This window comes from Artemia sp. Qi Xiang Cuo, chromosome 18 (assembly GCF_049724085.1).
Source record: "Artemia sp. Qi Xiang Cuo chromosome 18, ASM4972408v1, whole genome shotgun sequence".
NCBI classification, from domain to species: domain Eukaryota; kingdom Metazoa; phylum Arthropoda; class Branchiopoda; order Anostraca; family Artemiidae; genus Artemia; species Artemia sp. Qi Xiang Cuo.
Genome location: NC_142811.1, coordinates 52,867,926 through 52,881,351, shown reverse-complemented (window position 1 = coordinate 52,881,351; position 13,426 = coordinate 52,867,926). Strand labels below are relative to the sequence as shown.

Sequence of the window (13,426 nt, the reverse complement as noted above, 5' to 3'; positions counted from 1 at the left end):
ACTTCTATAGTCAGATTTGCATCCTGAATCCAAATTTAACATTCACTTGCGTCATGAATGAACTTTACCCCCCATCCCCCTCCAAATTTACAAATATATACCCGGAACTGGAATATACCCTGAATTGGTATGTATATAGGTGTGGGAAAAAAATTCATTTCCGACGCAAATGAATGTCAAATTTGGATTCAGGATGCAATTCTACCTATAGAGGTAAGTTTGTTTCTTAGCTATGAGTTATTCGTTAATATTAACATTACCCCCTCTGACCATCTATTGTTAGGAAGAACATGTACATGGATGAACATAACATTAAAGTGTGTAGCGTGGGTATTTAGGAGGTGAAAAGGCTCTTTTTGCGAGATGAATTTTTTAAAACTAATCCCTATTAGAAAAAACAGTAAATGAGCCTTTTAATCAAAGCATTGTTCTACAAAAGTGAAATTTTAATGTAAAGAGATGGGTTTGAGGAATGATAGCCCTCCTTACATTTAACGTAATCTTGGATATGGCATTAAAAACGCTCAGAAATTAAATAATGAAAGCAATTTTCCAAATAAAAGTAAAGAGCAACATTCAAATTTAAAATAAACATATTCCATATATGTGGGGGCTACCCATCCCCTGAAACCCTCCTCTCAAGGAAAAAGTTTTTGCCTTGTGCCCCAATGCTCAAAAAATAAATGCCCAAACACAACGAGAATTGGATTACATAAAAAGAGTCTTTCACCATACCTTTAATTTTAAATGCAATCGGTAAATTGAAATTTTTAATTACCCATAAACAACGTTTGTTATTATCATAATATGAAATTTAACGCAAAGGGGGAGGGGGGAGGGGTTGGAGCTGAAAATGGGGGTAGCTCCTTCAGATATTGAACAATCCTCTTGGTTTCTAATCCTTCATATTTGTTTTGTTAATATTGCTATTATTATTTAATAATATTAATAATATTAATATTATTTAAAATTATTAAATATTATATTAATAATTTTAATATTATTATTAAAAAAAACTAATTTCTATAAGAGAGCATAGCATTAACAGATAATTTTTTTGGCATGACTTAGCTGACCCTTTGCAAATTGATTAAGCTAAAGATTTATTAGTTTTTGCTTTTATTTTGAGAATTTCTTTTTATTTCTTTTTATAGAAGGGTTTTCGTAAATATAGTTACAAATTTTTTTATTAAATTCTTTGTTTTCGTTTTTTCTTGTATTTTGCTGAGGAGAGGACATCTATTGATCATTTGGTAAAATATTCGCTTGATACTCATTTTAATCATTGTCTTCAAAAAATTCATCATTTCAAATAAATTCTGGGTTTCTTATATTGGAAAGGGAGGAATTGGAATCAGAGGAAATGGAAATTAGAAAGGAAGTGCTGTTTTGTCGTTACTGTTTTTAATTTTGATCTTACAGATTGGATTTCTTGGCATTTGGAATAGCTCAGCCTGAAGTACAAAGTGGAACAAACACAATTCTGGCAACGCAATGTACAACGGACACTTTTACCGTTTCAGGGGCTTCCAACAACGTTCCAGCTATTTGTGGCTTAAATACTAACCAACATAGTAAGTCAAGTCTTTTGAATATTTCAGCTTCTTAAATCGAGGTTTTAATTGGAGTATATCGAGTTGAATTGAAATTTAATTTAAATCAAAGAATTAAACGGCAATTAGTTAATCGACAATTAAACAGTATTTTATTTAACTAATGTTTTTTTCTTTTTTCAACTTTTTAGCTTTCAGTTAGAATTCAATGAAGTTTTTTGAATTTCATAAATATTGTTGTACAAAAATCAAATCATTCAAGTGAAGACGAGTCTTTAAGCTTCTCCGAGGCCGCTCAAACCGAAGGAAGACTCATAGTCAATCATGAACATCTTCAATTTTTTTCCACATTTGTCCACTGTTACTGCTGTTTTGGGGCGACATGCCTGCACCCACTGCTACACTTGAATAGTTACTGACACACCCGAAAAAGTGAAAATAGAGGAAACGAGAGAATTAAAAGTGAACAAGACACCGAAAAAGAAAGCTGGACGGTTTCTAGAAATTGTCAAAAACAGTGACGGTGAATTTCTTGATTTCAACGGTGTTTGGAGTGTTGAATCGCTTCATTACAATGACGTGGAAGATACCAAGCCCTTTGATCTGAAACCAATGATTGCGAACGATTTTATTCTTGTAAAGTTTGCGCTTGACTAGCATAGCGTAGATATTTTACGTTACTGAGATACGAATTATCAATCAAGTTATTTCAGGGTTTCTCTCATGGCAAAAAGAGGACAAAAATTTGAATTCCCAGAGCTTTAAGGTAAGGAAGACATCAGTGCGGGTGACATGGTTTTGAAGCTTCCTTGCCTCCAAAACTTGGAAGGCACAGAAAGAGCCGGCTGAGGATTAGTCTTTGACCAAAATCATAGCTCATATGGATTTCGGTGAACTGGGAGTCCTTTTAATGCTTTTATTGTCATTTTATATAGCTGAAGTACTTTTTATACTTTTATGGATGTTTAAAAAAAAAGTAAAAACCTAATGGTTTGGCATGACGTTTGAACCAACAATAGAGCCGTTCAATCCAAACTCGTGGGTAGGGGCTGTTTTAGAAAATTAAGAAAATTAAGAATTTTTTCTTGTCTTTTTAGAAAAAATTAGAAGAAATGAAAAGCTTTAGATTAAAGAAAAAACCGCGTCCGGGTCAACCCCAATCTCCTCTGTCTCACTGTGGCTCTTACTAAAATTAAACCTCTAGAACCTAGGTTGATGCTCTGTTTTATCTTAAATCAGAGTTGCGGTTGACTTACTTAAGAACTCAAATGAGTCCAAAGTCGGGGTAGTAGCTCCCTAACTCAGGTATCCCTAAAAAAGGTGCATTTCCCTTTGTGCAATGTGGCAGTTTGATTATTAATATTTTCATAACTTAAAGGCATCTAAAATTAGGATAGTAGTTTTCCAATTCTAGTCCCTTGGAAAAATAAAATAATAGAATACATGGTTTGATAGGGTCTCCCTGTACGGGTTAGATTATTGTAAATTTTTAGATTCAAAGGAGCTTGTGCCTACCGGCATCCAAAAAAAATAATAACACAATGGATGATACGAATGTATCCCCCGTATAATAGACAATGTTTAGATTAATAATTATAAATTTGTAAGCTAGAATCAAATCAGATAATAATCTGTATTTCCTTAACGTATAAGCCTCAAGGGGCCTTTAGGTTTAGACAATAACTTTTTAAACTGGCCTTTCTAAATTAACTTTTTAAATTTTAAATTTCTATTTATTACCTATGCCAATAATGAAGCCTTTTACTTCAAATAATTAGAGGATCATGAAAAACTAGAGATTTGTGTTCCTCCAAAATGCCTCAATCCCTCCTCCTCTTGTTTCAACTCACATAACTTTATGTTTTGACTATTAGGTGAAGGAGTAGAGGTAGTATGCCAATGAATAAACGAGATAAGTCTAGAATTGGGGCTGTTGAAAAGAAACATGTTAAGAAAACAATTCTTACTTCATAATATACAAAATAATCGTAGTTAACACATTTTGACTGCAGCTCCACTAGGCTCTACCCCCATCTACCCTCCCCTAATGTGCAAATATGTAGCCCAAACTATATATTTTCCATGTATTTAACCATGCGCAGCTTTTGTTTCACCCGTCTGCCCGTAAATTGAATCATCTGTGCAGGGGCGGATCCAGGATTTTTTCATGGGGTGGGGGGGCACAAAATAGGTTGATCCGAAATTTTTTTTTAGGGGGGGGGGGGCAAAATAGGTTGATCCGATAAGATTGCGTTAGGAGTAAGTTTAATTAACGCAAACTTGAGTTAATTAAGTAAATTACACTACTTTAGACTACACTAGGGGGGGGGCGTACCCCCCTCGACCCCCTGGATCCGCCACTGCATCTGTGACGAAATCAAGAACCGGAAAAAGCACATCGGAAATATATAATTTGGGTATTTTTGCAGGGCATTTTTGTTGGGATTTAAGTAAATTTTTTCTGCTGGAAGCAAATTGTTGTTGCTAAAATATTCATGTAAGTTTTATCGTCTATTTTTTCCAGTGTACCTGGACATGACAACTGGACAAAATTCGTTCACTCTGAGTTTCACTTTGGGTGCTGGTGATGGACCAGCAGGTCAACCACTGGTAACCTCTGGACAAAGATATTGGAATATAAAAATATCACAAATTCCGTGTAATTCAATGCTCACAGGTAAATGTCAAAGCAGTTGTACTAAGAAAAAAAAGTCAAAAATATAGATGAAAGAAAACAAGGGTGAAAAGATAATCAAAATGGCAATTCTTGGTGCCATTCTTTGGTGCATTATGACACTTTACTCTGGCGCTATCACGACGAGTCATAGGCAGTGCAATAGCGCTGCCCAAGTAAAGAGCGATACGGTTTTACTTTATTATTATTATTTTCCCCAAACCTCGTCGTTTGAAAAGATTAGTCGCAGAAACTCGGGTTGGGGCTCATTGGATTAGAAAATAGGGTATGATGAAATAAATCAAAAGACACTGCGTGCATCCTTTTTTTTCAAAATGGAATACTTACAACAAGCTAGGAATGGTTAAGGGTATTCAGTTGAAAATTTTAGGGGATGTTGGGGGTTTGGACTAAAGACGCTCTGTGCAGCCAATTTGTCTAAAGGCATTTCCGCAGTATTCCTGGAACAGCTAAGGATATTAAGTCGAAACCTCCTGTTTAGGAGCATAGGCACAAAGCGCTAACAAGTTGTCAAAAGGGTGTATCTGAAACTTTCAGGGAATGATGTGTGCTGTACTGAACTAAATTATATGACACTCTGTATATCCCCGTTATCAAAAGAGAGTATCTGCAATATCTTAAGTATGGCTAGGGATATAAATTAACAGCTTAAGTTAAGAAACGCAACTGAAAATCAAATCAAATATATTTCAAATTTTGACTAAGGGGGACCAAGGGACTAAACATGTTTAATTAAAAATGTCACTGCATTGATTGTTAGTGTGAAAGGCTCTTTTTGTCTGTTGATGAATTTAAAATTCCTGGCCGTAAACACATAACTTATCAGGACACTTTTTAATAAATGAGCTAAAAAGGCAATTCTCTTGAAAAAAAAACCAGTTAGAAATATATATCACACAATAATGGATTAATAGTTGTCTGTAGTTAAAGTCATGACATGCTGGGGCTCAAAATATCTTCAGACCCTTGAAGCCCAAAGATAATGTAGATTTTCATTCCATTTATTTGCTCATCGATCCAAAGTTCTATATTGCAACTAAAATATAAATTTGTTTTATGATTTTCTCTAAATTATAAATAGTAAGCGAAGAGCTTGATTCTTAAGGGGAAAAGCTAAAAAAAAGCTTTACAAATATTAGTTTTGTTAGTCAATAAAAAAAAATGTCAATTAAAAACAGACATAAATTAATTTTAAGAAGAAAAAATTTCCACAAAAGATTTTTTCAAAGAAAAGTAAGATCTACATTAAACTAAAGACGAGCAGAAATAAAGTCAATTGATAAATTTATGCGTTTAACAAACATAAATCACTATCAATAAATAGACGAACCCAAAATGAACATAAATTGCATTAAATAATAAAAAAATCAAGAAAATAAAACCAAAGGAAATTACCACAGACAGGAATAAGGCAAAGGCCTCCTAGGCCTTCTAAAGACGACTGCGTCATTTGCGTTTTACTGAAAATAAAACATATTTCAAAAATGTTCTATTTTGTAGTATTAACAAACCCACAATAACTGGGGCTTTCAGGAATGAATGTCAATATGTATTAAACTGTTCAACCTTTGTTTTTTCCAGTAATATTTTTTAATATTGTGTTTTTTCTCTTTGTTTGTCGATGGTATGACAATAAAAACGCGCAGCTTGAATTAAAAAGCGTTGTTATTTGTGAAACATAAAAATTGAGAGAAAAACTTTTTTCTCTCAATAAAAAATGTTACCTTAGAACATGGCAAAAAAGGAATTCTCTTCAGTCCCTCTCTAACGAAATTTCTTCAAGCCTAGAGGGTTATCTTGCCTCCAAAATTACACTCCCCTTTTTCAAAAGAATAACATTCGTAGAAGCCGTTTTGAATTTCATGATATGCCCTGAATTTAACATCATAGTGTGGGCTGTGTTAATGTGAACAGAGGAAAACATGAATATCAATATCTGAGGGCTCAAAGTTAAAAACTAGAATTAAATGCCTTATTTTCGGTAATATTTTCTTAAGGACCAATTAACGCAGCGTGGATGCCCTCAGAAGGTTATGAGGGTATGCCAGGACGGGCATTTGTCTGTGCTAGAAGACTAAAAATCCACAAAATGAGTAGGCCCTACATTTCAAAGTATTAGGAAGTCAAACCTAACACAAATAGCAGGAAATTGAGAAGGGCATCCCCCCTCATACTTAAGATAGTGTCTATTCCTTTTAGATTTTAATGTCTCTCTTTCCCTTCACGCAGGGAAATCCTTTGGCTTTTTCTTAGCTAATACCTAGTAAAGAACGAACCTAGGTGTTATCATTTTTATCCAAGCCGCTTAAGAAAAGATGGACCTCCCACCTCCTAGCTGTTCGTATTATGTATCAAAACAAAGCAGCATAAGACACTCCAATTTAGGAGCCCACCAAACTCTTAAAATAGTTTCCTTCTCTTTTAAACCCTTAAATAGAAAACTGTTTAAATCAGATTCAAAAACCTCATTTTTACTCTCCTGTAAGATTTTGAAAGCATGAGATACACCGTTTTGGGGATTATGTTACATGGGGTAAAACAGCGAGAGATACGAACAATAGATATTTAATAACTTTTAGTTAATGCTGGTGATGGCTATCTCAGAGGCCTGTCATGGACTTACTAATTTCAGTTGGATGAGAATCCTGCCAGGAAGAACTAAAAAGCTTGTGTCCTGATATCGACAAACGAGCTTGTGCTTTTTGCCCATTTTGATTTGGCAATAGCATTGCCCATGGTGTTTTATTTTGGCAAACATAAAAAATAATGTTCTGCATAAAGTTTTGTTTTAGAATAAAAAATTACAATATACAGTAAAAAAAAATGGTCTACATTGTTCAAATATTTCAGCCCCAAGTGGATGTCTGCAATACTATACTTCAGCCTCTGGAACTATTCGATCTTTTAACTATGACACGGTTACCCCATCGAATAGTCGCCATCTTGCCAACCAGGATTACGCGATTTGTTTTCGAATGGAACAAGTAAGTCACACTTTTATTTGCTGTTTTTAATATTGTTGACCTACGACTTTTTAAAGTATACTCGGGAAAGAAATACCCGGCCACTACAATGAGATACATACCATAGGTTTCCTTCCATGGATAGCGACGAAAGAAAGAGCTTATGGTTGAGGGAAGATCCACCTGATATCTCACAGATCTTACATCTACAACCATCTCGCAACTTATGAATAGCTCCACCCTTCTACACCCATCCTATTTTGTTTGAGTATTTTGCCAATATGTAAGAGAACGCAATTTTAGGCTATGTAAAGGCTAAAACAAAATGATTTTTTTGTATCCCCCTAGGCCTCTGACTGGTTTAGCTTTCCATCGCAAAAATATCTATAGAGGGGGTCCTATAGTGGGGTTCTGTAGAAGGTCCTGCAAATAGTTGCCCAAGTTCTCAAACAAACTGTTAGAAATTTGATTAGCAGGTTAGGGGGTTTGACCCCCCCCCGCCACCCCAAAAAAAAATCCGACTCGTAAAAACGTAACAAAATAATATAAACAAATTTTGATGCGTTTTTAAAGTATTTTGTAACCCCATGAAAAAAAAATCCTTTTTGCCAGCCAGTCATTTGATTTGCAAAAAAAGAAAGAACCTAAAAATCACTTTTAGAAAATAACCCCTAATCCTGTTAGGAAAATTCCTTACTAGCTCCATTCCATTCGCCATTATCACAAGTTATATGGCTATATTTTTGATGCATGTAACCAAAGAATAATTCAATAAAATTCCTATGGCATCATATGGCATTTATTGAACTTCATATAGCCATAGACAAATATCAAAGGCCCCTATTAGCTATTTTTTTTTAATACTTTTTGATTGGTATATCTCGTATATCTCTTATTTTTTCTAATAGAGTCTACGTTATTATAGTGTCATAAAAAAGTTTACTATTTCTGTTATTAATAAAGCTTCTATTAATTACTATGCTGTATCTAATTATTTATTGTAACTATTTACTTACAATACTTTAAAATTGTATGATTCGTAGTGATAGACAGGAAAAAGAGATCAAAGGAGACAAAAAGAGACAAAACGAATAATCACTGTTTCAATTCGGCTGCAAAGGTTTAAGTGCGGTTTGTTACAGAGCATACGTTTGAAGGGACATTGAAAAAAAAATCATGTGATTTCGATTGTTATTAACAGCCATGGACTGCATGTTTCAGACTAAAAAGTTTTCTTATTTAATGGGCTTTGATAACGAGGACTAACAAAAAACAGCGACTAAACTATGTTTAATCTGAAATATGCAGTCCATGGCTGTTAATAACAATCAAAAACATTTTTTTTTTCAGTTTCTCATCAAACGTATGCTCTGTAACAAACCGCGTTGAAACCCTGTATAGGCTTTGTTGTAACAGCTGTTTAAAATAGGTAGAGGGTTCATATTAAATATCCCCTTTTAAAACTATTGAAGCCCTTCTATAATGGTTTCTAAATTTGAATGAAGAACACCTGTTTGGACAATGAAGGTTGCTTTGAAAGACTAAAACTGGATGTCAAAAGGTCCAAATTACAACTATTCTTAAACTTAAAAAAGGGAACTATAATACATTATACAGTTCATAGTCTATACAATCCAAATGCAATCAAATCTATAAGTAAAACTCTAAACATAATGTCATCCAGGTCTCCATAATATAAACTATTTGAATCCCACATCTTGCTTAGTATAAGATATAAAAACTTAATGTGGAAGTTTCCGGATAAAGCAGAATCTATACAATTCTTCGGTTCAATGTCAAATAACCGTCTTCAGAGATATACAAAGTAATTACTAAAAAAAGAAGTTCATAATATAAATGAGTTTTTGGGTAAATTGGATTCCTTTTGTTTTTTTCTTTGTTTTAACTAATTAATAACAGTAACAATAAAAAAACATCGATAATATTTTTTTTATAATTTACAAAAGGAAAAAAAGTGGAGTGCTCAGGAATTGAAGCAACTATAATTACAACGATAAGTACAAAAGTTAGTATTTTTGTACATTGCTGTCTAATAACAATAACGAAAAAAAAAACATTGATACTAACTTTTTTTTTATAATTTACAAAAGGAAAAAAGTGGAGTGCTTCAAGAATGGAAACAACTATAATTACGACAATAGGTACAAAAGTTAGTATTGTTAGTGACAACAAAAATTGTTGTAGTTGTATTGCATCAGAAGTTACAACTACAACTGCATCATTACTTAATATCTAGTCTCTTCTTTATTTACAATTAATCCTGTAGTAAAAATATATACTTAGGTTGCATTTTATTCATTGTCATCAGAAAATTTTTCATTAACTACTTATTTTTCATATGATGGAAAGACCTTACTTAGTAAATTATATACGACTTTTACCACATTTGGGGAAAGTTTTCTGATTACCTTGAGAACCAAATAAGAAATTTGAAAGAAAATTGAACCAACTTAACACAAAGTTGAACCAAAGAAAATTCAGTATTTAAAGGGCAAATTTAAAATATCATTCTGCAACAATAGTAACTTACCACAGTTTGAAAAGCAACAGCCTATATCGTCCCTTACATATTTATGTTTATTATTTTTCCAAAGTGCTAAGCTACCCTAGCAACTGGTTATATATGTTAGTGTAATTAATCTACATGGCATTAATTGCAATATTAATTTGTACATAGCACTAAACCTAACTGAATGATTTATTCTCTGATCAAATTGACAATATTTATTTCGGTTGAACAAAATAGGATTGCTATTCATAGTTTTTCAAAAAATATAGAAGGCTCTTTGGAAATAGCATATTTTTAAGCTTTACACCTTTTTATTATTAAACCGCTATAAATTGACACCCGCGCTGATAATGATATATATATGGCACTAAAGCAGGATTAATTTAATCTATGCATAGGTTTGACAATAATTGATTTTATAAATGAGTCATTTTGATAGTTTTCCAAAGACTATAGAAAATTCTTCTAAAAACCAAGGATTGTACGCAATATCCGCATTGTCCTCTCCCCTGTATTTTTTGGAGTTGAACATTATAATGTAGATTGTCGGAGACATTTTGAAATTAGATATATATTAGTTTTTATTTTTTATTTAGTCAAAAAAACTAATCGTAATAAATTGCTATGAAATTTAAGATGTTTAATTACATATTAAATAAATTAGAAACTCAACTTACGATATAAAGTTCCGCATACGAAAAATCGCTGTGGCGCTTTGAGGCTCGAGACCGATATTGAGGGCTGAGCAATCACGAGTGAGGATGGTCAATGATTTTTTTTTTCTTTTTAATCTAACTTGGTTTATTGCTCTTTTACTAGATGTTACACCAAACTGTTGATATTTTCTTCCTCGTAATCTTTACGCTAAGTTTGACTGTTTGTCCAAATTAAAAAAAAATGGCTCCTGAAACACAAGGGCCATTTAATTAGAATAGGAAGTTTTTTAAAAGTGCTGAAAGCTATAACGCGAAAATCAAGGTATTGAGGAGGGGGTAAGCTCCTTTATATACGGAATTTTTTCTGTTCGTTTTGGGGTTTTAATGTTTCTCCTCAGTTTCAGTAAAAAAAAAAATTGTTTTTTTATTTAATTCTTGAAGAGGTGATTCCTCATTTTTTGAAAGCCATACAACTATTTAAAGGATTATTTTAGATTAAAGGTGATTTTGGCACATTTTACAAGAGAAGTACTGCTTAGATGTATGAAATCTGTTTTTGTTTATATCTTTTTATTTGCTTACAGTATTGCTTTCTTATTACTTAGCATATTTCTTCAATCGGAAAAAATTACCAGGTATGAAACAAAAATTTTAGGGTTGTATTTATGTTCGTTTCATCTGTCTTCGTTAAAACCCACATCCATTGAATTTAGGTTTGAAAATAAATTTAATAAAAACAAACGGAATAAAATAGAGTAAATATTTAAATCAATAAATAACTAAATAGTGAAGTTGAAAATACATTAAAAAAAATTATGCTCATGTTTTTTGTTTTAATGGGAGTGCAGTATGGCATAACTAATTATTTATAAGCCTTTATATTCCTAGATTACTCTAGGGAAACTGTCACTCATTACTTAAAGGTCACATCGTCCAAATATGATGGGCATCTTACTGAATTAAAAATCTGTTTGATATTCATTTAGGGCTACTGTGGGATATGCTACTCCGTTTGCGACACAGACCCAGCCTTTTCAATATCACTTGGGTATAGTCCAAATTCTGGTCTCTATACTACAACAACAAACGGGGCTATACCCTATGTGTGTACAACCGATTACGTACAGATTCCTGGAGCGTTTACACCCGCGACTGGAACAACAGGAAATACAGCTGCTCAGTATGCGGATAGGATTTGTGGAACAGCTTTTAGCATATCAAACACCAATGGAGCTTCTTCAACACCGCAAACAGTGTGCAGTAAGTTATGTATAATAATTTACATAAAATAATATATAATAACTTATATGTACAATAATTCATATATAACTTATATGTATAATGATTATACGTTTTAATAGTAATTTAATTTTGTTTCGTTATTTTAATTTTTTATTTTCTATTGAGTTATAATTATACCTTTGTGTTATAAAATTAAATAATGAGGAAGTTCTATGGGGGTTACATTTCCATATAAATATATATTTTTATAAAGGTTAATGGTGAATTAAGGAAATTCCCTTAAGTGGTTACTTAACCCAAATTGATCTGAATCCGTTCCAAAAATGAGATTCCAGTTATGCCAGGGATCAGTATAAATGAAAATCCCTGTCAATCCCATTTACATAAGAGAAATCCAATATACAATCAGCATTTTCAGTTTTAATAATACTAAAATGTGCACGACAAAAATTGACACTTTTCATTCAGAACTCGTAATGGATTGATACGCTACATCATAAAGTTGCTACATTGTATTCGCGGTGTACTTCCTAGCTTGGATTCGCATTAAATGCACTTTTTTTTAAATGTATTTTTGCCACCTTATAATATTATGAAAGTACTAAAAGAATGGAAATTCTTTACCCTGCAAAAAAAATTTAGAGCATATTTATGGATGGTGTAGAGGGGGTCTTGATACTCTTCATCTGCAAAAGCATATCAAGGTAAAATTTTTACATTTTGGCCGCCTCCCAAAGCCTCCCACTCTTTGCGCTAAATCTTGAATTATGTTTTATTGAAATACGTCAATATCTGTAATAAGTGGAAGCTTTATCGTATAAAGGAGCGTAGAGGGCCCAAACAATTCTTTCCAGAGTCAAAAGGACGTATCAACAATTTCACTTATTTATTTCATTATCTGGCTGCTTTTAAAATTTTATTCAACCTCCTCTCAAACCCTCTCCCCCCTTGGATCGAATGAAGTAATTCCATTTATATGTGCATACTATAAGCTAATCTTTTGGCTACTTTGGTCAATCTCTAAATTATATTTCTAAATGTATATAAATACATTTGGGATGGTATTGGGTATGCACACAGGGAAAGGGGAGGGTTAGAGAAAAAAAAAATTAATATCCTGAATTCTTATATAGAATTTGAAGATGTATAATTTAGGAGGTATGAGTTCTGAATTGATTCTGGCTATTAGACAAATTTACGTTTTATAAACGGTCGGGATGCTCTTTTTTTAATAAGATAAAAAGCATGAGACATATTTCAATAGGATATCTACCTTCTAGTCGTGTTTATTCCAGTCATTTTCATTCTACCCTATATTCGTGTTCTAGACCTGTATAGCGGGCACCTGCAATGATTGACTGGCAACATAATTTTTTCAAATCCTATCAAATATAATATCAGTATATACCAAGGTTCCATTTCTGAGGGGCCCCCGTACGAAACAGGTTGTGTGTGTACTTTCAAGTAATTGGGTTACCAGGGGCATTTGCCTATTACAATGAGCTCTACATGGCTTGGCAGACATGTTTTTTTATTATGACATCGATTTTTTGTGTGTCAGTCGATTAGAGAAAGTTGGTGACTAGTCCAATATAATAACTTGATTGGTCGGTTTTCTAAAAAAAAACCAAAAAAACTTGTCATGCTACAATGTACTTAATTTAAAAAAAAAACCGATATAATGTCCCCACACTGCATTCCAATTTTCATTATGCATTAAGACATAGTTTATAGTACACCATACATTTTTAACTTTTGAAAACAATGGATTTGTCTATTTTCAATGT

General features: G+C 32.8%; 2 protein-coding genes across 3 annotated transcripts in view; both read left to right on the top strand.

Annotated features, from left to right (window-relative positions):
* Positions 1-13,426, top strand: part of LOC148941635 (uncharacterized) — a 74,349-nt gene that overhangs the window by 32,038 nt on the left and 28,885 nt on the right. For both annotated transcript variants that reach the window (XM_089104042.1, XM_089104041.1), the window contains 4 exons: positions 1,423-1,574; positions 4,078-4,230; positions 7,099-7,232; positions 11,384-11,657. In XM_089104042.1, coding sequence (XP_088960168.1) covers positions 1,423-1,574; positions 4,078-4,230; positions 7,099-7,232; positions 11,384-11,657 — 713 coding nt within the window. The remainder of the gene's footprint in view (positions 1-1,422; positions 1,575-4,077; positions 4,231-7,098; positions 7,233-11,383; positions 11,658-13,426) is intronic.
* LOC148941636 (uncharacterized) overlaps positions 12,291-13,426 on the top strand; it is a 28,986-nt gene continuing 27,850 nt past the window's right edge. The window contains exon 1 of the mRNA XM_089104574.1: positions 12,291-12,343. Within this exon, the coding sequence (XP_088960700.1) occupies positions 12,291-12,343 (53 nt within the window). The remainder of the gene's footprint in view (positions 12,344-13,426) is intronic.